General features: G+C 37.8%; 1 protein-coding gene across 24 annotated transcripts in view; it reads left to right on the plus strand.

Annotated features, from left to right (window-relative positions):
* The window catches only part of BAZ2B (bromodomain adjacent to zinc finger domain 2B), a 343,885-nt gene that overhangs the window by 185,711 nt on the left and 132,571 nt on the right, over positions 1 to 25,603 (plus strand). For 15 of the 24 annotated variants that reach the window (XR_004441758.1, XM_033231361.1, XM_033231356.1 and 12 more), the window contains 7 exons: positions 708 to 908; positions 1,224 to 1,619; positions 7,276 to 7,882; positions 9,482 to 9,775; positions 11,375 to 11,435; positions 12,208 to 12,316; positions 12,584 to 12,685. Coding sequence is in view for 23 of the 24 variants with exons in the window: in XM_033231361.1 (XP_033087252.1) it covers positions 708 to 908; positions 1,224 to 1,619; positions 7,276 to 7,882; positions 9,482 to 9,775; positions 11,375 to 11,435; positions 12,208 to 12,316; positions 12,584 to 12,685 (1,770 nt within the window). In the remaining variant the exon portion in view is untranslated. The remainder of the gene's footprint in view (positions 1 to 707; positions 909 to 1,223; positions 1,620 to 7,275; positions 7,883 to 9,481; positions 9,776 to 11,374; positions 11,436 to 12,207; positions 12,317 to 12,583; positions 12,686 to 25,603) is intronic. The other 9 variants (XM_033231377.1, XM_033231365.1, XM_033231367.1 and 6 more) reach the window with 3 other exon arrangements.

The raw sequence follows: 25,603 nt of genomic DNA on the forward strand, positions 1-25,603 counted from the left end.
TTGCAGAGTCTTAACTGTTCCAGAAATAAATATCTCTCTTTATTTTTATCTACCTTGTCTTCTACCTTTTTTAATCTTTTCTGAAATGAAACATAAACAGTTAAATTCCTTGACCCTAACTAAAGCAGCCACATAAGACTGTTGCTACCCTACTTTATCTTCTTTACAGCGCTTATTATTATATGGAATGATTTGTTTTTATGTTAAGCATCTGTCTATACTCCCCTATCACCAGCACTAGTAAGTTTCTTGAAGGCAAGAACTCAGTCTTGGACACACCCAGAAAGGTGTGTGTGGCATGTTATAGGTAAATGTTTGGCTACTGACTCACTGTCTGCAAAAAGAAAGAAGATTAAATGTGTAACTTTTGATGTATGTGTCATAGTTGGAATCATTTTGTGAACTGATCTTTTTAGTTTGTGGCACATTTTGAAGATTAGCACCCATATGAATACATCTACACATATGCTATATTGATATTTTCAATATTCTACATGACAGAGCTTGCACTTTTTATTGAGGAGTTCTGTCATGTAAGTTAAGTTGATCAGTTTGTTAAATAATTATCCTTACAATATGTGACTTTTTCCTACAATGACATTTTAAGATTGAAAATGGCATTTGAAAATTAAAAAGAGCATACCTTTTATTGAAACTTGAATGTTTTCAAAAAATAAAGTCTTGCCAACTACCTTGTCGTTATCCAGAAACCAAGGAAGAAAGCAATGGAAAGTTCCAGCAACAGTGATAGTGATTCAGGCACATCATCAGACACCTCAAGTGAAGGCATTAGTAGTAGTGATTCAGATGATCTAGAAGATGAAGAGGAAGAAGATCAAAGTATTGAAGAAAGTGAAGATGATGATTCTGATTCAGAGAGTGAAGCACAACATAAAAGTAACAACCAGGTATAATTTTTTTCATGGACAGTATCCAAACATTATTCATATTTAGAAATTAACTGGTTTATCTTGACTCTCAAAGTCTGTGGTTTTAAAGTTAATTATTACTTTGAGCTCATACTTTTGCCCAAGAAAGAAGATGAAGAAATATTTTTAAAGGGACATATGATATTTCTTTTATGAATTTTTAGATTTTTAGATATTATCATAAGGCATTAGGAACACTTTTTTAAAGTATCCGTTTTTATCTCCAGGTTTTACTGCTTGATAGTCTTTATCTTAATAGATGTTAGGAACTTACCTTTGCATTTTTATTTCTAGGTGCTATTACATGGTATTTCAGACCCAAAAGCAGATGGACAGAAAGCAACTGAAAAAGCCCAGGAAAAAAGAATACACCAGCCATTACCTCTTGTGTCTGAATCCCAGACTCACTCATCATTCCAATCCCAGCAGAAGCAGCCTCAGGTTTTGTCACAGCAGCTTCCATTTATTTTCCAAAGCTCTCAGGCAAAGGAGGAATCTGTGAACAAACACACCAGTGTGATACAGTCTACGGGATTGGTGTCCAATGTGAAACCTTTATCTTTGGTAAATCAAGCCAAAAAGGAAACTTACATGAAACTCATAGTTCCTTCTCCTGATGTTCTTAAAGCAGGGAATAAAAATACCTCTGAAGAATCTAGTTCATTGACCAGTGAATTGAGATCCAAACGGGTGAGTTACAAATTATTTATACAAGAATTTTACTACTAGAAACAGATAGAGCTTCTATATTGTCTTATAATACACAAGTTTAAGTTAAATTCTACCCTCATTTTTATACCTTCTTAGTCTCCAGGAATAGAATATGTACATCAGAAAACTAAATGTCTCTGATTTTATATTCATATATGTATCTGTTTAATGTATTTTTGGCAATGCAATCATGTCATTCTAGCTCCCCTGCAACCCATCCCTAAGGTAAGCCCCCACACCCAAGATCTAAGGATTTAGAAATAAGGGGATAAGTATGTTTGAATAAGACAAGCTTCACAATTAGTTGGGTTTAAAATTAATGTCCTTTTTTTCCTAATATCAATTTTTTTTTTTTTTTTTTGAGACAGGGTCTTGATCTGTTGCCCAGGCTGGAGGGCAGGGGCTCAATCTCAGCTCACTGCAACCTCCACCTCCCGGATCCAAGTGATCCTGCTGCCTCAGCCTTCCTAATAGCTGGGATTACTGGCGTCCGTCATGACACCAGGCTAATTTTTGTATATTTAGTAAAGATGGGGTTTCACCATGTTGGCCAGGCTGATCTCGAATTCCTGACCTCAAGTGATCTGCCTGCCTCGGCCTCCCAAAATGCTGGGATTACAGGCATGAGCCACCACATCCAGCCAAATATATTCTTTTTCAAAAAAATGGACTCAAGTAATTTACCTCTATAGTTCTAGAATGTATACACTTTAAGTGTAAAAACCCTTCATAAAGAATCACTTTTCTGGCCAGACATGGTGGTTCACACCTGTAATCCCAGCACTTTGGGAGCCAAGGCAGAAGGGCTGTTTGAGCCCAGGACTGTTTGAGACCAACCTCCGCCGCATAGTGAGACCCTGTCTCTACCAAAAAAAAAAAAAATTCCTTTGCCATTCTCAATGAATTATATGAAATATAACTTCTACTTACACAAACACTGGAAACACTCTTCAGAGAATTTTCTCATCTTTGTTTTTCTTGCTGTTGATTTTACTACATAGACTACATTCATATGTCCAGCAAAATTCTAATAATTAAATGAATATTGCTTTGTATTCTAGAATCAGCCTAGAGTAGCAAACCATTATGTTTGAACACAATATTACAAACATTATCATTAGGCAACTTAATTAGATAACACTTGTAGAGCATTTACTGTTTGCCAGCCATTGTTTTAATTGCTGAACATACATTAACTTATAGGTTATAACATCTGTGAGTGCTACTAATATTATCCTCATTTACAGATGATAAAATTGGACATTCACATTAGACTCAACTCTAAAAGATTACCTTCTCTTTGTCAGTACCTGTTATTGAGTTAGAGGTACCTACCTGCATCCCTCATTAGTTCATTATTTTCTTAAAGGTTACTTAATCATTGAATCCTTCAGTACCCTTACACTGAAGGCAATGTAACTTAAATCCATATAGATTGATTGCATACATAGACCAGGAGTGGAATTTTGTAGATCTTATGTCAGCTTTCTTTTATCAACTTTTTTTTTTTTTTTGAGGCAGAGTCTCACTCTGCCGCCCAGGCTGGAGTGCAGTTGCGGGATCTCGGCCTCGGCTCACTGCAAGCTCCACCTCCCGGGTTCACGCCATTCTTCTGCCTCAGCCTCCCAAGTAGCTGGGACTACAGGTGCCCACCACCACACCCGACTATTGTTTTTGTATTTTTTAGTAGAGACGGGGTTTCACCATGTTAGCCAGAATGGTCTCGATCTCCTGACCTCATGATCCGCCCTCCTTGGCCTCCCAAAGTGCTGGGATTACAGGCATGAGCCACTGCTCTGGCCCTCTTTTATCGACTTTTATCTGGAGGACTTTTTGTGATCTACAGGGTCTCGGGGAGCAAGAGCTTGGAGGTAGGACAGATTTTGGAACTCATCTCCTCTTCCCGTCCAAATGGGCTTTTTTTTTTTTTTTTTAGGCAGAGTCTCGCTCTGTTGCCCAGGCTGGGGTGCAGTGGTGCTATCTCGGCTCACTAAAGCTCCGCCTCCCCGGCTCAAGCATTCTCCTGCCTCAGCTTCCCAAGTAGCTGCTACTACAGGCGCCTGCCACCACCCCCAGATAATTTTTATATTTTCAGTAGAGATGCGGTTTCACCATGTTGGCCAGGCTAGTCAAAACTCCTGACCTCAAGTGATCTGCCTGCCTCGGCCTCCCAAAGTGCTGGGATTACAGGCGTGAGCCACCGCGCCTGGCCCCAAATGGATATCTTAAAGCAGCAAGAGGTTTGCTACTATACAGGTCTCAAATTTCTCTCCATCTCCTTTTTACACATCACCCCTGATTTTAAAAATGATAATATGTGTACTATAAAAGAGCAATTTGAATAAAATATAGAAATCTTTGGCTGTTATTAAAAACTTATTGGTGTCAATATATGGGAAGTGATTCTTTAGAATTACAGTGAGGAACACTGTAATTGTTGCAGAAAATTAAAATACAAAACTAAAGAGACTTTGGTTTTCATGGCCCTTTGGACCTGTATGTTTAGAAGGAAAACTTACTACCTATAAAAAAAGATTACAAAATTATTACATAATTATGTTCTAACAGATGAAACCACTCATTTTTCTGCTGAAAATTTACATCTTGTATATATTAAAGTATTTTATGTAAGAATTTTGCTATAAAATTACACCGAAAAAGTACATCTAACTAGTATAATTTTCCATAATTTACTGAATAATTACTAATTAAGCACTTTCTCTTTGTAAGATATTGCCTTAGGTACAAATATTTTGTGACAGTTTTTATTTGCAAAGAATTATCTTAATTTCTAAACTAATACAGCATAATTGTTTTTCTTTTTTTTTTTTTTTTTTTGAGACAGAGTCTCTCTCTGTCACCCAGGCTGGAGTGCAGTGGCTGGATCTCAGCTCACTGCAAGCTCCGCCTCCTGGGTTTACGCCATTCTCCTGCCTCAACCTCCCGAGTAGCTGGGACTATAGGTGCCCGCCACCTTGCCCGGCTAGTTTTTTGTATTTTTTAGTAGAGACGGGGTTTCACCGTGTTAGCCAGGATGGTCTCGATCTCCTGACCTCATGATCCACCCGTCTCGGCCTCCCAAAGTGCTGGGATTACAGGCTTGAGCCACCGCGCCCGACCAGTTGTTTTTCATAAATGAAAAAGCTTACATTGCTTACTGCTTGTTAGTTCTGCTGCTTTAAAATATTTAATAAGTATTTCAGTCTGAGTGCGGTGGCTCATGCCTGTAATCCCAGTACTTTGGGAGGCCAAGAGCAGGTGGATCACGTGAGGTCAGGAGTTCAAGGCCAGCCTGGCTAACATGGTGAAACCCCTTCTCTACTAAAAATCCAAAAAAAAGGGCTGGGTGCGGTGGTTCACGTCTGTAATCCCAGCACTTTGGGAGGCCAAGGCAGGTGGATCACAGGGTCAAGATATCGAGACCATCCTGGCCAACATAGTGAAACCCCATCTTTACTGAAAATATAAATATTATCTGGGTGTGGTGGCATGCGCCTGTAGTCCCAGCTACCTGGGAGGCTGAGGCAGGAGAATCACTTGAGCCGGGGAGGCAGAGGTTGCAGTGAGTCAAGATCACGCCACTGCACTCCAGCCTGGAGACAGAGTGAGAGAAAAAAAAAAAAAAAACCAAAAATAGAAAAACATTAGCCAGGTATGATGACACGCATCCGTAGTCTCAGCTACTTGGGAATCTGAGGCAGCCTTGAACCCAAGAGGTGGGAGTTGCAACGAGCCAAGATCATGCCACTGCACTCCAGCCTGGGTGACAGAGTGAGACTCTGTCTAAAAATAATAAGAAGAAGAATAAATACAATATTTAGTAAGTATTTTATATAACGTTCCATCAGCATTTACACTTGCGAAATCTCCATCACAAATCTTTGCTGATTTGAGTGTTAGGAGCCCAGGTCTGATGCTGACAACACTGCTGATTTTAATTTCAAGGCAATCATTTTCAATGTAGAATTTTACCTTAGATTAAGAAATTCAACTCCTTCTGTTAACTGAAAAGATCTTAATAATTCTGCTGCTGTTTATTTTTATGTAATATTTTAATCATAGTAGCTTAATAAAAATCATGATTGTATTGTTTTCAAGGAGATTCTAATAGTTAAATAAGTTTTTGTTTCTTTATAGACATAAATTTTATGGCTTAATGGTTTATAATCTTTTCCAAGAAAATTGTATTTTTCTAAATTATTTACTCTGGAATGTTACTATGCAAAGGCACACTAAAGTAGATCCCACAGAATGTTGAATGTCCATTTCCACCAGCTTAGTGTCTTAAATCTTTGCTTCAAAGAAGTTCTTGCTCAGGAAGTTACTCATTCAGCAACCTAAAATTGTTTTTTGAGCATATACCAAGCACAGGGTTCTGAGCAATGTCTTAGGAAGACCATAAAGGTGAATAAATGAGTATTTCTACCCTGAGGAATTTATCAAAGATGTTAAGTTATCTCCTTAGATGTTTCAGGCATATAGACATATGCTATGTATACTAAAGGTGGTGTGGCATAAGAGTACATATAGTCGCCAACTTAAACTTGTTTGACTTGGCTGGGCGCAGTGGCTCACACCTGTAATCCCAGCACTTTGGGAGGCCTAGGCAGGCGGATCACAAGTCAAGAGATCAAGACCATCCTGGCCAACATGGTGCAACCCTATCTCTACTAAAAATACAAAAATTAGCTGGGCATGGTGGTGCATGCCTGTAGTTCCAGCTACTTGGGAGACTGAGGCAGAACAATCGCTTGAACCCGGGAGGTGGAGGTTGCAGTGAGCCGAGATCGCGCCACTTCACTCCAGCCTAGCAACAGAGCAAGACTACATCTCAAAAAAAAAAAAAAAAAGAATTGTTTGACTTATGATCTTTCAACTTTACAATGGTGCAAATGCTATACACATTCAGTAGAAATCGGTACAATAGTCCCTTGATGCTGGGCAGCAGCAGTGAGCTGCAGCTCCTGCTTGGCCGCATGATAATGAGGGCAGACAACCGATACTCTACAGTGTACTGTGTTGGTAGATTATTTTGCTCAACTTTAGGCTAATGTAAGTGTTTTCAGTATATTTAAGGTAGCCTAGACTAAGCTATGATGTTTGGTAGGTTAGGTGTATTGTATCTATTTTTGACTTAATGATATTTTCAACTTTCGATGAGTTTATGGGGAATTCACCCCATGGCAAGCTGAGGAGCATCTGTATATAGAGGTAAAGGAGCTCAAAGGAAAGAGGCAAAGAATGCTGGGAAATTTGGACAGCTTCTTGATTTGGATCTTGAAGAATCAACAGTATTTTGTCAGCTTGAAATTTCTAAGAGGAGGCTATTTCATGCAAAGAAAATGGTTTTAGGTTTGGATTATTGTGAAAATGGAGGCAACAGTAAAGCAAGGAGGATAGTCAAAAGGCATATAATTTTTAAGGGGGAAAAGCTAATTAAATTTTATTTAGTTACAGCCAAAATGTAGCAACCAACTAGTCATAGCTATTGCTACTTTTATAGCACTTGTATATCATGATTTAAATTTGTGTGTGATATGATAGCTGTAATTTGTTTTCAGATATTGAAAGCAAATAAGAGCAATCTTTGTTTTGTGGTACATTTTGTTGTGTTTTTTAACTTATGTTTCAACAGGAACAATATAAACAGGCATTCCCATCACAGTTAAAGAAACAAGAGTCATCTAAGAGCCTGAAGAAGGTTATTGCAGCTTTGTCAAATCCAAAAGCAACCTCTAGTTCACCAGCACATCCAAAACAAACATTAGAAAACAACCACCCAAATCCATTCTTGACAAATGCACTTTTAGGTAATCACCAACCAAATGGAGTTATTCAAAGTGTCATTCAAGAAGCTCCTCTAGCACTTACTACCAAAACTAAAATGCAGAGCAAGATTAATGAAAACATTGCTGCTGCAAGTAGCACCCCTTTTTCCTCACCTGTAAATTTGAGTACAAGTGGGAGAAGAACCCCTGGCAATCAGACACCTGTAATGCCCTCTGCCTCTCCCATCCTGCATAGTCAAGGGAAGGAAAAAGCAGTTAGCAATAATGTAAACCCGGTAAAAACACAGCATCACTCCCATCCTGCAAAACCTTTAGTGGAACAATTCAGAGGAACAGATTCAGACATTCCCAGTAGTAGAGATTCTGAAGATTCAAATGAGGATGAAGAGGAAGATGATGAAGAAGAAGATGACGAAGATGATGAAGATGATGAATCTGATGACAGCCAATCAGGTTATTTTCATTTTAAAATTTAAAGTATTTCTCTAAATGCTATATGAACCAGACATTTTAAAACATTTCTTAATTCAGACTTAAAATCAGTGTGATTTACTATGTTTCACACAGCTTTGTGCATTTCTATAATGAGCTCATAAAATACAGGAGTAATTGATACTGGAAATCCTAAGTCAGATTCTCAGCTTGTTATTCATTTGACATTAAACAAATAATCACTTTAGGATGAATACAAATGATGCATAAATTAAGACATAATTTCATCAACTTGCTTAATTTTTATTTCATTCAGGACCACTCTTCTTTCGTTTCTTCTGCTACTTGTTAAAATGTATCACCAACTGTTTTGAACAAAGATAAAATTATAGTCATAGTCATTCAGAAAGTACCAAACACCTAAATCTCTATGAATGTTCCATCAATAACAGAAAATTTGTTAAATAACATGTTAGATGACTCTCTGATTTAATTTTGAGTCACTTTTTTTTTTTTTGCTGGATCGGGGGTTAACTTCTTTGCATTTTTATTTTCCTTCCCTCTCCTCATTCCACAGAAGATTAAAAACATAAAATACAAGAGAGCTTAAATTGTGAATACAAAAATGATATACATATTATAAATGTGGATTTGTTACTGGTCAACTACAGATTCAACTAATTTTTTTAGCAGCTAATCTGAATAGGAAAATATACTCAGCTATACAATTTATAGTGTCTATAAGTTAAAAACAAACTTCATGCTCAGGGTAAGAACCACTCTTCCTGGGGTTTCCATAGAACGACTTTGTATGATAGATCATAAATATCAATATTCATAACTTTAAAAACTAACTTTTATAGTGAATTTCAATATAGGCAAATGGTATCACACAAACCAGAATTCCACAGAAGCTATTGTTCTGTGAACTATGAGGAAACAGTCTTAAGTATTACTCCTATGTTTATCAAGTTTAATCGAGTAATAGATTTTACATATCTAAAGGAACGGATGCATCATACATAGAACTACGTAGCTAGAACAAACTTAAATTATTGAATTATCCTACTATAATTATTTCTGTAGGCCTAGTTTTTTGAGAGGCCTGAAAAGCCTGATGAAGTCTTGTATGTAAAATAGAAAAACTGCAGCCAAAAAGCCAAGAATCTCATGTTGAAACTGGTTTTCTTTTACTCCAGAGCCCAAATGGAAGTATGATGGTAGTTCCAGATTTCTCTTTCTCATATTTGACTTACTGTACTTCATAAGCCATTGGAATCTGTTAGTTTGAATAGTCAACTTAATCCCTGTTTACTTTAGTTTTTCCATTAAATAAAAAATTATTTTGACACCAAGCAGAACTCATCATGTGAATAATGTCACATGAGAACTGTTTTATGATTAAAGTGTTGAGTAAAACTTACACTTTAAAAAAAGTTTTTGAAGATTTATAGCCTGCATACACTGTTCTCAAATAGCTTATAATATTTACTCTGTAGGAAAATTGCTCATTTGAGTTCTTATTCACAGTTGCTGGTTCCTGAGCTAGCCTTAGATACAAACTGCAAATTATTGGTGATTATCTAGTTATAATATACAAATGCTTCTTTTACTTCCCAGAATCAGATAGTAATTCAGAATCAGATACAGAAGGATCAGAAGAAGAAGATGATGATGATAAAGACCAAGATGAATCAGATAGTGATACTGAAGGAGAGAAAACTTCAATGAAACTGAATAAAACAACTTCCTCTGTCAAAAGCCCTTCCATGAGTCTCACAGCTCACTCAACACCTCGTAACCTCCACATAGCAAAAGCCCCAGGCTCTGCTCCTGCTGCCTTATGTTCTGAATCCCAGTCACCTGCTTTTCTTGGTACATCTTCTTCCACACTTACTTCAAGCCCACACTCTGGTACCTACCCTTTATTTTTATTATTCTAAAGTAGAAGTCAAACCATAGCAAGAATTTTCATTGATAGAGTGTTCTGGAGATGATCTCACTGGAATCAAGATTAAAGTTAGATTTTAGGTTGGCTAAGGAAGGTCAGCATGTATTTTCAACGGATATGACTCATTACCTGGTCTTTTTTTCCCCCTGATTTTCCAGTTTAAGGATCTGATTAATGACAGTTCTTTTGGTTTTAAACCTTTTCTGCTTTTGTGTTCAGTTTGTGCTTCTAGAATGTAGAATGTAATTGACAGTTGGACTTCTTTGTACAGTTGACCCTTGAACAATGCAGGATTTAAAAGCACTGGCTCCACACACAGTCGAAAATCTACATGGAACTTTTGGCTTCTCAAAATTTTAACTGTTAGCCTACTATTGACCAGAAGCCTTACTGATAACGTGAATAGTCAATTAATATATGTTGTATGTGTTATGTGCTGTATTCTTACAATAAAGAGAAAAGACAAATGTTAGTAAGAAAATCATAAGCAAGAGAAAATATATTGACTCTTCATTACGTGGAAGTGGATCATTATAAAGATCTTCATTCTCATCTTCATGTTGAATAGGCTGAGGAGGAGGTGGATTGGTCTTGCTGTCTCATGGGTGACAGAGGTGGAGGAAAATCTGAATATAAGTGGACTCACAGTTCAAACCCATGTTGTTCAAGGGCCAACTGTACTTTATAAAAAAGCTCACTTGGTTACTTAAGATGCTATCTGCCCAACATATAGCCAGTGTCGTTTCTATTAGAGAGTAGCAATCTTATTCCATTAACATGCCATGTCCTTTTTTTTCCTATTTGACTTTTTATAAATTCCTAGAGGTCTTCATTAAACATTTCTACATTTAATATTCCAAAACTACTCTCAGTTCTCATTCCATGTCTAAGAAAATATAGATATATACAGTAAAATATTTTATTTTACTTATTTCATTCTTCTCTTGTCAATTTCTAGCTTTGCTTTCATTTACCACATACCAGTATGATAGCCTACTAATTTTAGATGAGTTTATTTATGTTTGTGAAACTTGATCTTGGTCTTTGGAAATTTTTACATAAAATCATAATCCTGTTCCTTGGTGGTTTAGGTTAATTAAAAGACCTGGTAGTGTTTTTGACTATGGATGTATATGGACATAGAAATTAAATCGTCTTTAAATGTATGAGCCAGCTGTTGAAATTTTTCAGCATCCGAAAACTCATATTTTCAAAGTCCACAATTTAAAAAAGTTTTCTGAAGCCTCTATTTCTGTCCTGCTTCTCTAGCCATTTCTTTAATAACAAAATGAGAGGAAAAGTCTATATTTTTACCTTGAATTGTATTTTCTTTAGAGAGAAAAACTAGTTATTCTGTCATTCAGACCTAAAAGAAGAAAAAAGCCCCCTGCCTTATACAGTGTTTTATTGAAAACCATCTAAAAATAATGTATAAATTACAGAAATACACTAAATAATCCAAGTCATTAACATATACTTTTTAAAAGAAAAGTTTCTAAACGATCAAGATTATTATCTCTATTATTGAATTTTTTATATTAACCAATTGAATTTTTTTAAAGGCACTTCCAAAAGAAGAAGAGTAACAGATGAACGTGAACTGCGTATTCCATTGGAATATGGGTATGCAAAATAAGGTTTCCCTTTTTCTTTTTCCCCCATATATTTATGCATGTTTGATATATACTTGATTTTTCATTCTCTAAAATTAATAAAAGAAGTTCATAGCTGCATAGTATTTATTAGAGCGGAAGAGCTAGAGCAAAGGGCAAGGAATTTGGTATATCAGAAAACTGAAATTAATCCTGTTTCCTGGAGGTATGGCAGAGCTGGGGTGGGATGATACAGCCAAGTAGAAACATGACTGATAAAGAACCAAGAGCAAATCAGATGGCAAAGGGCAACAGTACAGCGAGATTGTGAGAAGTTTTTGTGAAGATAGAATTAAAGGACAGTAAAAGCTACTTTGGTCAAAATTGAGGGACTCAACCAGAGTTTGACTAAAATGGTTTAATTAGAAATGACAGCTTTTAGACTGAATGTATGTGAACCCCAACCAGCAGAGAGCCAGGTTTACTTTACTCCTCCCTTAAAGCTTTTCAGATGTAAAAATCACTACACATTGACACGTTACTGAAATGTCAGAGTACCCAAAGTAATCAATTATGATTTCTAAACATTTTGATGGAGTTTAATATATAAATTGAATAATTAATTTTTTAGTTGAATTAGCTAGAAATCTAAATAATTTTGACAATATATTTGGGTTGTTTGAGGAGTTTTTGTTTTCATTTTTCATGTTTTCTAGAGAACATGTATACTTTAACTTATTTTTAATTTTTAAAAGCTGTCTTAAAATTAAGTATGTTATAACCTTCATTTCTGTTATGTGTAGCTGGCAGAGAGAGACAAGAATAAGAAACTTTGGAGGGCGCCTTCAAGGAGAAGTAGCATATTATGCTCCATGTGGAAAGAAACTTAGGCAGTACCCTGAAGTAATAAAGGTACATACTTTTCACCAAATAATGTACATTTGGTGCCTATTAAGCATGATCATGTACAAAAAAAAGTGTACTCCTTTCTCAGATAAAGTTCCTTGATACTAAATATTCTCTTGTATGGGACTATTGTACTTAACCTAAATTGATCTCCTATAAATTTATAGCCCCTTGATAGAATATGCAAAACATTAGTGTCCTGAAGCTAGCTATACATCAAAGCTGGGTTGTAATTATTAAAACCTGAAGTGGAAAAATATGTGATTTTTTCAGTATCTCAGCAGAAATGGAATAATGGATATCTCAAGGGACAATTTCAGCTTCAGTGCAAAAATAAGAGTGGGTGACTTCTATGAAGCCAGAGATGGACCGCAGGTATCCACTTTTTAAAAAGTATAGTCTTTGAACCAAAAAGTAGTACCATAACCTAAATGAAGTAAATTTCACTACACTCTGGAGCATTGCCTTTCTTTAATTAGTACATATAACTTTGTGGTAAGCACTCATTAAGGCCTCAATTAACTGTGTTTCAGTAACAAGGAGCTTTGACATAATAGGTATCTTTTTCATAAATAAGTAAATTTTTTCTGTTTTTATTAATTCAACCAATAACTTTACAGTTTATATAGGTATAAAAGCATCTGCATGTTCATATGAAATATAGGAAAACATTAGTTTCCTGAAAAGTACAGCTAGTCTTAAAAACTAATTTGAATATGAAGACCCTATTATTATAAGTCAGTCTGAAAGAGGATATATATGCCCTAGTGTTTTGGAAGAATCTTGTCCATTTGATTATGCCACACTATATGTTGCATTTTCACAAGTTTGATAAGTTTTTTTGTCATTTCTTAAAACTAGGTGAATAAAATTTCTGGTTTTTGCAGAAATTCAGTTTTTACATTAATTGGTGCACATTTCTGAACATATCACCACAGCTCCCTTTGAGCTTATGGTGTTAAGTATACATCCTCACTAGTCAGCAAAAAGAACCCACCAAGGAGATCTCATTTCTTTAATGCTCATTTCTGTATGTTTTCTTTAATGCTTTCCTTTTGTTCCTTAGTTATATTCAGCTGCATGTGCTTATTATTCCCTTTAGCTGCATTGAAAGGGGTCCCAGTTAAGGAGTGATGAGACCTAGATTCTTGTTAATCCATGAAATACTCTTGTAATTCTGAACAATAACAAAATAATGCCCCTTTTCCCACAACTTTGTTATCTGCCAAATAGAAACAATTATAATATATATAAATATATTACACTTCTGTCTCATAGGATTATGGCAAGATTAAAATGAGATCATATGCATAACAATGTTTCAAAAAGGCTAAAATGCTCAGCCACCTAAAGTTGATATTTTCCTTCTTCTTTGAACCTGTCTCTCTTCTGTCCCATTATAATGCATAGGAAAAATTTTTTTTGGCAATTAATATTTTATTTGTGAATAGGGAACTTTTCTATCCTATCTTACCCTTAAATTTTATGATTTAGAAATGGAAAAGGTCTCCCTCATTCTGTAAGAGGTTTGAGTTTGGAAGCTTAAAGGAATTTTTTAAGGTCACACACAAGGCTGAGACATAACTAGAACTCAAGGGTTCTGAAAAAGTAATCTTTTGCATACATCATGTAACCTGTTTTCTATTGTAGTCCATGACTTTTAAAGAAAGAAGTTATGTCCAGATCTACCTGTCTCTTTATTGGTAGTTCTAAAATGTCAAAATGTGTTTATCTGAGATTTATAGAAATATATGGAAATATATTCTAGGGTTTTCTATTTTTTTGAACAAAAAAAATTTTGACTTAGACTAAATCTGTCACCAGATTCTTAGAATTTTAATGAACCACAGTGTTACACATTCTATATACACTACATCAGTTTTAAAGTCATTATTAGAAACTTTAAAAATTATCATTTTAAACATTTTTGTTTCATGTTGTCAGATTCTTACTTGTATTATTTATGCCAAAGATATCTTTGTGATTTTAAGTTCACTAGATTTTTGTTCTGAGAGGAAAGCTAATTGGTATTCAACATATAAAGGATTTTTTGTTTTATATCAGTGATAATTAGACCTAATCTATAAAGCCTCATTACACAGAATAGAATGTTCCTTGACATGCATTCACTTTTTATTAAATATAATCAGTGTTTTCCAAATGCACACTGTCTTGTTGAGATCAATTCCAATCAAGGAAATAGGATGAATTACTGAAGCCAAATATATTAAGCTGCCAACATTTCAGCAGAATGCTAGGGGAAAATATTCGTAATTTTGAGAGCATTTCTTTTAGCTAAAAACCAAAATTAGTACACAGGAATTCAGGATACTTTTAGAAAACAACAATTAAAGGTAAGTCATCAAAAAAAGTGTTCTAGTTAATTAATTAGAGATGCATATAGTTATAAAACCATGTACATTTTTATATACTGGATTATGTGATTAATAAGTTTAAGCATATGGTTAAATGGAAATTATATAAATGTCATTATATAAGAATATTCTCTGAAAACCAAGATTATATATTTTTGTTATAGTAATTATGATGTGAAATAATTTTGATCACACTAAATTTTGTAGAAGATGTAAAATATAGGGTGGCACAAAGCTACTGTTACCATGCAATGATGATCCTATGTATTTACAATATATCTGCTTTTATGCAAACTGTATAAATGATTTGATGATGAAACATGTTTAAAAAAGTATGCATATTAAAAGACTAGAAGGAAATGTGTCAAAACTAATAATGGATGTAATGGTGATAGCAATGGTTTTTTTTGCTTTCTACGTTTTTTGCATGTTGTGTCTCTTCAAAAATTTGCTTGTTTTATGTATATAATGTGAAAAACAGTCCAAGCATTGTGGCTTACACCTGTAACCCCAGCACTTTGGGAGGCCGAGGTGGGCGGATCACTTGAGCTCCAGAGTTCAAGACCAGCCTAGCCAACGTGGCAAAACCCCTTCTCTACTAAAAATGCAAAATTTAGCTGGGCATGGTGGTGGGCACCTGTAGTCCCAGCTGCTCGGGAGGCTGAGGCAGGGAGAATTGCTTGAACCTGGGAGGTGGAGGTTGCAGTGAGCTGAGATCACACCACTGCACTCCAGCCTGGGCGACAGAGTGAGACTTCATCTAAAAAAAAACAACAACAACAACAGAAAAGCAATTTCTGTCTTTTAAAAGTAAATATCCCTATTCTTTGTAGTTCAGTAAAACTGAGAATTCATAGTTTTCCAAATGCATGGAGATTGTACAAAATGACCTTAAATGTTGCCGCAACAGTTTTCCAAGCTTCATGTATCTATTAGGATGTTTGATAGCAAATGAAATGCTGTATTTGTGGATTCATTAGTACACTCAGCCCTCCATATCTGTGTTTTCTGCATTTGTGGATTCAAGCAATTGTGGATTGAAAATTCTCAGGAAAAAAGATGTATCTGTACTAAACATGTACAGACATTTTTCCTTGTCATTGTTCCCTAAACAATGTAATGTAACAGCTATTTATATAACATGTACATTGTGTTTACTATTATAAGTAATCTGGAGATGATTTAAAGTATATAGGAGTGTAGGTATAGGTTATATGCCAATACTGCGTTATTTTTATTCAGGGACTTGAATGTCTGCAGATACTGGTATTCATAGAAGGAGGTCCTGATACCAAGGGACAACTCCATTCTTTTGTGTGTGTGTGTGTGTGTGTGTGTGTGTGTGATTTAAATTCTAGAGTACCTGTGCACAACGTGCAGGTTTGTTACATATGTATGCATGTGCCATGTTGGTGTGCTGCACGCATTAACTCGTCATTTACATTAGGTATATCTCCTAATGCTATCCCACCCCTCTCCCCCCTCCCCCCTCCCCACAATAGGACCTGGTGTGTGATGATCCCCTTCTTGTGTCCAAGTGATCTCATTGTTCAGTTCCCACCTGTGAGTGAGAACATGCGGTGTTTGGTTTTCTGTTCTTGCGATAGTTTGCTGAGAATGATGGTTTCCAGCTGCATCCATGTCCCTACAAAGGACACGAACTCATCCTTTTTTATGGCTGCATAGTATTCCATGGTGTATATGTGCCACATTTTCTTAATCCAGTCTGTCACTGATGGACATTTGGGTTGATTCCAAGTCTTTGCTATTGTACATAGTGGCACAATGAACATACGTGTGCATGTGTCTTTTTTTTTTTTTTTTTTGAGACAGAGTGTCGTTCTGTGGCCCAGGCTGGAGTGCAGTGGCCGGATCTCAGCTCACTGCAACCTCCGCCTCCCGGGTTCACGCCATTCTCCTGCCTCAGCCTCCCGAGTAGCTGGGACTATAGGCGCCTGCCACCTCGCCCGGCTAGTTTTTGTATGTTTTAGTAGAGACAGGGTTTCACCGTGTTAGCCAGGATAGTCTCAATCTCCTGACCTTGTGATCCACCCATTTCGGCCTCCCAAAGTGCTGGGATTACAGGCTTGAGCCACCATGCCCAGCCCCGTGCATGTGTCTTTATAGCAGCATGACTTACAATCCTTTGGGTATATACCCAGTACTGGGATGGCTGGGTCAAATGGTATTTCTAGTTCTAGATCCTTGAGGAATCGCCACACTATTTTCCATGATGGTTGAACTAGTTTACACTCCCACCAACAGTGTAGAAGTGTTCCTATTTCTCCACATCCCCTCCGGCACCTGTTGTTTCCTGACTTTTTAATGACTGCCATTCTAACTGGTGTGAGATGGTATCTCATTGTGGTTTTGATTTGCATTTCTCTGATGGTGAATGATGATGAGCATGTTTTCATGTGTCTGTTGGCTGTATGAATGTCTTCTTTTGAGAAGTGTCTGTTCATATCCTTTGCCCACTTTTTTATGGGATTGTTTGTTTTTTTCTTGTAAATTTGATTGAGTTCTTTATAGGTTCTGGATATTAGCCCTTTGTCAGAAGGGTAGGTTGCAAAAATTTTCTCCCATTCTGTAGGTTGCCTGTTCACTCTGATGGTAGTTTGTTTTGCTGTGCAGAAGCTCTTTAGTTTAATTAGATCCCATTTGTCAGTTTGGCTTTTGTTGCCATTGCTTTTGGTGTTTTAGACATGAAGTCGTTGCCCATGCCTATGTCCTGAATGGTATTATCTAGTTTTTCTTCTAGGGTTTTTATGGTTTTAGGTCTAACATTTAAGTCTCTAATCCATCTTGAATTAATTTTCACATAAGGAGTAAGGAAAGGATCAAATTTCAGCTTTCTACTTATAGCTAGCCAATTTTCCCAGCACCATTTATTAAATAGGGAATCCTTTCCCCGTTTCTTGTTTTTGTCAGGTTTGTCAAAGATCAGATGGCTGTAGATGTGTGGTATTACTTCTGAGGGCTCTGTTCTATTCCATTGGTCTATATCTCTGTTTTGGTACCAGTACCATGCTGTTTTGGTTACTGTAGCCTTGTAGTATAGTTTGAAGTCAGGTAGCGTGATGCCTCCAGCTTTGTTCTTTTGACTTAGGATTGTCTTGGCAATGCAGGGTCTTTTTTGGTTCAATATGAACTTTAAAGCAATTTTTTCCAATTCTGTAAAGAAAGTCATTGGTAGCTTAATGGGAATGGCATTGAATCTATAAATTACCTTGGGCAGTATGGCCATTTTCACAATATCGATTCTTCTTATCCATGAGCATGGTATGTTCTTCCATTTGTTTGTGTCCTCTTTTATTTCACTGAGCAGTGGTTTGTAGTTCTCCTTGAAGAGGTCCTTCACAACCCTTGTAAGTTGGATTCCTAGGTATTTTTTTCTCTTTGAAGCTATTGTGAATGGGAGTTCATTCATGATTTGGCTCTCTGTTTCTCTGTTACTGGTGTATAAGAATGCTTGTGATTTTTTTTTTCTTTTTTTTTTTTTTTGAGAAGGAGTCTCGCTCTGTCGCCCAGGCTGGAGTGCAGTGGCCGGATCTCAGCTCACTGCAACCTCCGCCTCCCGGGTATATGCCATTCTCCTGCCTCAGCCTCCCGAGTAGCTGGGACTACAGGCGCCCGCCAAGTCGCCCGGCTAGTTTTTTGTATTTTTTAGTAGAGACGGGGTTTCGCTGTGTTAGCCAGGATGGTCTCGATCTCCTGACCTTGCTATCCGCCCGTCTTGGCCTCCCAAAGTGCTGGGATTACAGGCTTGAGCCACCGCGCCCGGCCGATTTTGTATCCTGAGACTTTGCTGGAGTTGCTTATCAGCTTAAGGAGATTTTGGGCTGAGACGATGGGGTTTTGTAAATATACAATCATGTCATCTGCAAACAGGGACAGTTTGACTTCTTCTTTTCCTAACTGAATACCCTTTATTTCTTTCTCTTGCCTGACTGCTCTAGCCAGAACTTCCAAGACTGTGTTGAATAGGAGTGGTGAGAGAGGGCATCCCTGTCTTGTGCCAGTTTTCAAAGGGAATGCTTCCAGTTTTTGCCCATTCAGTATGATATTGGCTGTAGGTTTGTCATAAATAGCTCTTATTGTTTTGAGATACGTTCCATCAATACTGAATTTATTGAGAGTTTTCAGCATGAAGGGCTGTTGAATTTCGTCAAGGCCTTTTCTGCGTCTATTGAGATAATCATGTGGTTTTTGTCTTCGGTTCTGTTTATATGCTGGATTACGTTTATTGATTTACATGTGTTGAACCACCCTTGCATACCAGGGATGAAACCCACTTGATCATGGTAGATAAGCTTTTTGATGTGCTGCTGAATTCGGTTTGCCAGTATTTTATTGAGAATTTTTGCATCGATGTTCATCAGGCATATTGGTCTAAAATTCTCTTTTTTTGTTGTATCTCTGTCAGGCTTTGGTATCAGGATGATGTTAGCCTCATAAAATGAGTTAGGGAGGATTCCCTCTTTTTCAATTGATTGGAATAGTTTCAGAAGGAATGGTACCAGCTCCTCCTTGTACCTCTGGTAGAATTCGGCTATGAATCCATCTGGTCCTGGACGTTTTTTGGTTGGTAGGCTATTAATTATTGCCTCAATTTCAGAGCCTGCTATTGGTCTATTCAGGGATTCAACTTCTTCCTGGTTTAGTCTTGGGAAAGTGTAAGTGTCCAGGAAATTATCCATTTCTTCTAGGTTTTCTAGTTTATTTGCATTGAGGTGTTTATAGTATTCTCTGATGGTAGTTTGTATTTCTGTGGGGTTGGTGGTGATATCCCCTTTATCATTTTTTATTGCATCTATTTGATTCTTCTCTCTTTTCTTCTTTGTTAGTCTTGCTAGCAGTCTATCAATTTTGTTGATCTTTTCAAAAACCCAGCTCGTGGATTCATTGATTTTTTGGAGGGTTTTTTGTGTCTCTATCTCCATTTCTGCTCCGATCTTAGTTATTTCTTGCCTTCTGCTAGCTTTTGAATGTGTTTGCTCTTGCTTCTCTAGTTCTTTTCATTGTGATGTTAGGGTGTCAATTTTAGATCTTTCTTGCTTTCTCTTGTGGGCATTTAGTGCTATAAATTTCCCTCTACACACTGCTTTAAATGTGTCCCAGAGATTCTGGTATGTTGTATCTTTGTTCTCATTGGTTTCAAAAAACATGTTTATTTCTGCCTTCATTTCATTATGTACTCAGTAGTCATTCAGGAGCAGGTTGTTCAGTTTCCATGTAGTTGAGCGGTTTTGATTGAGTTTCTTAATCCTGAGTTCTAGTTTCATTGCACTGTGGTCCTAGAGACAGTTTGTTATAATTTCTGTTCTTGTACATTTGCTGAGGAGTGCTTTACTTCCAATTATGTGGTCAATTTTGGAATAAGTGCGATGTGGTGCTGAGAAGAATGTATATTCCATTGATTTGGGGTGGAGAGTTCTCTAGATGTCTATTAGGTCCACTTGGTACAGAGTTGAGTTCAATTCCTGGATATCATTGTTAACTTTCTGTCTCGTTGATCTGTCTAATGTTGACAGTGGGGTGTTGAAGTTTCCCATTATTATTGTATGGGAGTCTAAGTCTCTTTGTAAGTCTCTAAGGACTTGCTCTATGAATTTGGGTGTTCCTGTATTGGGTGCATATATATTTAGGATAGTTAGCTCTTCCTGATGAATTGATCCCTTTACCATTATGTAATGCCTTTCTTTGTCTCTTTTGATCTTTGATGGTTTAAAGTCTGTTTTATCAGAGACTAGGACTGCAACCCCTGCTTTTTTTTGTTTTCCATTTGCTTGGTAGATCTTCCTCCATCTCTTTATTTTGAGCCTATATGTGTCTCTCCATGTGAGATGGGTCTCCTGAATACAGCAAACTGATAGGTCTTGACTCTTTATCCAATATGCCAGTCTGTGTATTTTATTTTATTTATTTATTTATTTTTGAGACGGAGTCTCGCTCTGTCACCCAGGCTGGAGTACAGTGGCGTGATCTCAGCTCACCGCCTCCCGGGTTCACGCCATTCTCCTGCCTCAGCCTCCCGAGTAGCTGGGACTACAGGCGCCCGCCACCTCGCCCGGCTAGTTTTTTGTATTTTTTAGTAGAGATGGGGTTTCACCGTGTTAGCCAGGATAGTCTCGATCTCCTGACCTCGTGATCCCTCCGTCTCGGCCTCCCAAAGTGCTGGGATTACAGGCTTGAGCCACCACACCCGGCCCAGTCTGTGTATTTTAATTGGACCATTTAGTCCATTTACATTTAAGGTTAATATTGTTATGTGTGAACTTGATCCTGTCATTATGATATCAGCTGGTTATTTTGCTCACTAGTTGATGCAGTTTCTTTCTAGCATCGATGGACTTTACATTTTGACATGTTTTTGCAATGGCTGGTACCTGTTGTTCCTTTCCATGTTTAGTGCTTCCTTCAGGATCTCTTGTAGGGCAGGCCTGGTGGTGACAAAATCTCTAAGCATTTGCTTGTCTGTAAAGGATTTTATTTCTCCTTCACTTATGAAACAGTTTGACTGGATATGAAATTCTGGGTTGAAAATTTTTTTCTTTAAATGTTAATTATTGGCCCCCACTCTCTTCTGGCTTGTAGGGTTTCTGCCGAGAGATCTGCTGTTAGTCTGATGGGCTTCCCTTTGTGTGTAACCTGACCTTTCTCTCTGGCTCCCCTTAACATTTTTTCTTTCATTTCAACTTTGGTGAATCTGACAATTATGTGTCTTGGAGTTGCTCTTCTCGAGGAGTATGTTTGTGGAGTTCTCCATCTTTCCTGAATTTGAATGTTGGCCTGCCTTACTAGGTTGGGGAAGTTCTCCTAGATGATATCCTGCAGAGTGTTTTCCAACTTGTTTCCATTTTCCCTGTCACTTTCAGGCACACCAATCAGACGTAGATTTGGTCTTTTCACATAAGAAAAGACCCATATTTCACAAATCCCATATTTCTTGGAGGCTTTGTTCATTTCTGTTTACTCTTTTTTCTCTACACTTCTCTTCTCACTTCATTTCATTCATGTGATCTTCAATCACTGATACTCTTTCTTCCAGCTGATTGAGTCGGTTACTGAAGCTTGTGCATTTGTCACGTAGTTCTCGTGTCACGGTTTTCATCTCTATCAGTTCTTTTAAGGTCTTCTCTGCATTGATTATTCTAGTTATCCATTCATCCATTCTTTTTTCAAGGTTTTTAGTTTCTTTGTGCTGGTTACGTAGTTCCTCCTTCAGCTCTGAGACTTTTGATCGCCTGAAGGCTTCTTCTCTCAACTTGTCAAAGTCATTCTCCGTCCAGCTTTGTTCCGTTGCTGGCAATGAGCTGTGTTCCTTTGAAGGAGGAGATGCGTTCTGATTTTGTGAATTTCCAGCTTTTCTGCACTGCTTTTTCCCCATCTTTGTGGTTTTATCTGCCTTTAGTCTTTGATGATGGTGACGTACTGATGGGGTTTTGGTGTGGGTGTCCTTTCTGTTTGTTAGTTTTCCTTCTAACAGTCGGGACCCTCAGCTGTAGGTCTGTTGGAGTTTGCTTGAGGTCCACTCCGGACCCTGTTTGCCTGGGTATCAGCTGCGGAGGCTGCAGAAGATAGAATATTTCTCAACAGCGAGTGTTGCTGTCTGATTCTTGCTCTGGAAGCTTCGTCTCAGGGGTGTACCCCGCCGTGTGAGGTGTGAGGTGTCAGTCTGCACCTAGTAGGGGATGTCTCCCAATTAGGCTACTCAGGGGTCAGGGACCCACTTGAGCAGGCAGTCTGTCTGTTCTCAGATCTCAGCCTCCATGCTGGGAGATCCACTGCTCTCTTCAAAGCTGTCAGACAGGGGCATTTACCTCTGCCGAGGTTTCTGCTGCTTTTTGTTTAGCTATGCCCTGTCCCCAGAGGAGGAGTCTACAGAGGCAGACCAGCCTCCTTGAGCTGTGGTGGGCTCCACCGAATTTGAGCTTCCTGGTGGCTTTGTTTACCTACTTAAGCCTCAGCAGTGGTGGGCGCCCCCCGCGGGTCTCACTGCTGCCTTGCAGTTAGATCTCAGACTGCTGTGCTAGCAATGAGGGAGGCTCCATGGGCATGAGACCCTCTGGGCCAGATGTGGGATATAGTCTCCTGGTTTGCCGTTTGCTAAGACCCTTGGTAAAGCGCAGTATTAGGGTGGGAGTTACCCGATTTTCCATGTGTTGTGTGTCTCAATTTCCTTTGGCTAGGAAAAGGAATTCCCTTCCCCCTTGCGCTTCCCAGTTGAGGCGATGCCTTGCCATGCTTCACCTCTCGCTGGTCGGGCTGCACCCGCGGACCAGCGCCAACTGTCTGACGTGACACTCCCCAGTGAGAAGAACCCGGTACCTCAGTTGAAAATGCAGAAATCACCCATCTTCTGTGTCGCTCACGATGGGAGCTGGAAGCTGGAGCTGTTCCTATTTGGCCATCTTGGGCGCGCCAACAGCTCTATTCTTAATCACTCTCCTATTAAAATATTTTCATGGGAAGTATATTTTTTTCATCATTTTTTAATCTTAAAAGATATCCCAAAACCCCCAACATTAGTTCTATATGTTCTGATTTTGGTTAACACATTACAAAAATTGCATCAGCGGAATTCCAGTTCTCCATATATTATATATAAAATTTAGGAGATAACATTCTGCTAGAAGATAATATCTGCAGTGCAGAATTCTGGGTTTTTCTCTAGTTTATTGAGACAATGATTTGTTCCTTCCAGGAGTATAATTTACATCAAAGGCCATTCATCTCAACATTAAATACTAAAGAAGTAAAAAAGTTAATTTAAAACAAAAAACAAGTCTCCTCACCCCCAAAGTCTATACAGCAACCTGTGATAAATCTGAAAGAGAAGCAACAGCCCATCAACATTTTATTTCAGAATAGATAAAATCATTAATTTTTTCTTACGTTTAAGAATTTCTTTGTTGTTGATATTATTTTTAAAGAAAAAATCCCTAATTGAAAAAACTTTTTTCTTTAAAAAATAATATTGTGGCATATTTACATGCAATAAAACAAATTCATTTTTAAGCATGTAGTTTGATACTTTTTTTAGGGACACAGTGCTTTATTTATTTTTCTTTCAACTTTTATTTTAGGCTCAGGGTACGTGTACAGGTTTGCTAGGTGGGCAGGCTGTGCATCACTGAGGTTCAGTGTGCAAATGATCCTGGAGCACAGTACCTGATTGGTAGTTTTTCAACCCCCACCCCCATGCCCCTGCCACCACTCTCCCCACTCAAGTAGTCTACAGTGTCTGTTGTTCACATCTTTGCATTTGTGGATATTCAATGTTTAGCTGTCACTTGTGAGAACATGTGATATTTAGTTTTCTGTTCCTTCATTATGTCTCTTAGGTGATGGCCTCCAGCTGCATCCATGTTGTTACAAAGGATAACATATCATTCTTTCTATGGCTGCGTAATATTCCTGGGCATATGTATACCATTTTTTTTGTTCAGTCCACTGTTAATGGGCATATAGATTGATTCCATGTCTTTGCTATTGTGAATAGTGCTGCAGTGAACATGTGAGGGCGTGTGTCTTTTTGGTAGAACAATTTATTTTCCTTTGGGTATATACCCAGTAGTGGGATTGCTGGGTCTAATAATAGTTCTGTTTTAAGTCTTTGAGGAATCTCCACATTGCTTTCCACAGTGGATGAACTACTTTACATTCCTACTATCAGTGTATGAAGTGTTCCCTTTTCTCTGCAATCTTGCCCATATCTATTGTTTTTTGACTTTTTATTAATAGCCTTTTATTTTTGAGATGGAGTCTTGCTCTGTCACCCAGCTGGACTGCAGTAGCGCCATCTCAGCTCACTGCAAGCCGCGCCTCCCAGGTTCACGCCTTTCTCCTGCCTCAGCCTCTCTCCTGCCTCAGCCTCCCAAGTAGCTGGGACTACAGGCACCCGCCACTGCACCCAGCTAATTTTTTTGTATTTTTAGTAGAGACGGGGTTTCACTGTGTTAGCCAGGATGGTCTCAATCTCCTGACCTCATGATCCGCCTGCCTTGGCCTCCCAAAGTGCTGAGATTAAATTACAGGTGTGAGCCACTGCACCCGGCCAACAATAGCCATTCTGACTCGTGTCAGAATGAGATAGTATTTCATTGTGGTTTTAATTTGCATTTCTTTTGTGATTAAGCGTGTTGAGCATCTCTATGTATATTTGTTGGCTCCATGTATCTTTTTTTCAGGAGTGTTTGTGTCCATTTTTTAATGGAGTTATTTTTTGTTTTTGTTGAATTAAGTTTCTTATAGAGTCTAGATATTACACCTTTGTCAGATATATAGTTTGTGAATATTTGCTCCCGTTCTGTAGGTTGTCTGTGATAGTTTCTTCTGCTGTACAGAAGCTCTAGTTTAATTAGTTCTCACTTGTCAGTTTTTATTTTTGTTGTAGTTGCTTTTAGGGACTTAGTAATAAATTCTTTGCCAAGGTTGATGTTCAGAATGGTATTTCCTAGGTTTGTTCCTAGAAATTTAAGTCTTTAATCCATGTAGAGTTAATTTTTGTAAATGGTGAAAGGCAGGGGTCCAATTTCAATATTCTGTGTACATCTAGCTAGTTATCCCAGCACTATTTATTGAATAGGGGAGTTCTTTCTCCGTTGCTTGTTATTGTTGACTTTATCAAAAATCAGGTGGTCATGGGTGTGCAGTCTTATTTCTGGATTCTCTGTCCTGTTCCATCGGTCTGTGTGTCTGTTTTTGTACCAGTACCATGCTGTTTTGGTTACTGTAGCCTTGTGGTATAGTTGGAAGTCAGGTAAGTGTGATGCTTCCAGCTTTGTTCTTTTAGCTTAGATTGTTTTGGCAATTTAGGCTCTTTAGGTTTCATATGAATTTTAGAATAGTTTTTTTCTGATTCTGTGAAAAATTGCATTGGTGGTTCGATAGGATAAGCATTGAATCTGTAAAT

This window comes from Trachypithecus francoisi, unplaced genomic scaffold (assembly GCF_009764315.1).
Source record: "Trachypithecus francoisi isolate TF-2019V2 unplaced genomic scaffold, Tfra_2.0 Lachesis_group13, whole genome shotgun sequence".
NCBI lineage: Eukaryota > Metazoa > Chordata > Mammalia > Primates > Cercopithecidae > Trachypithecus > Trachypithecus francoisi.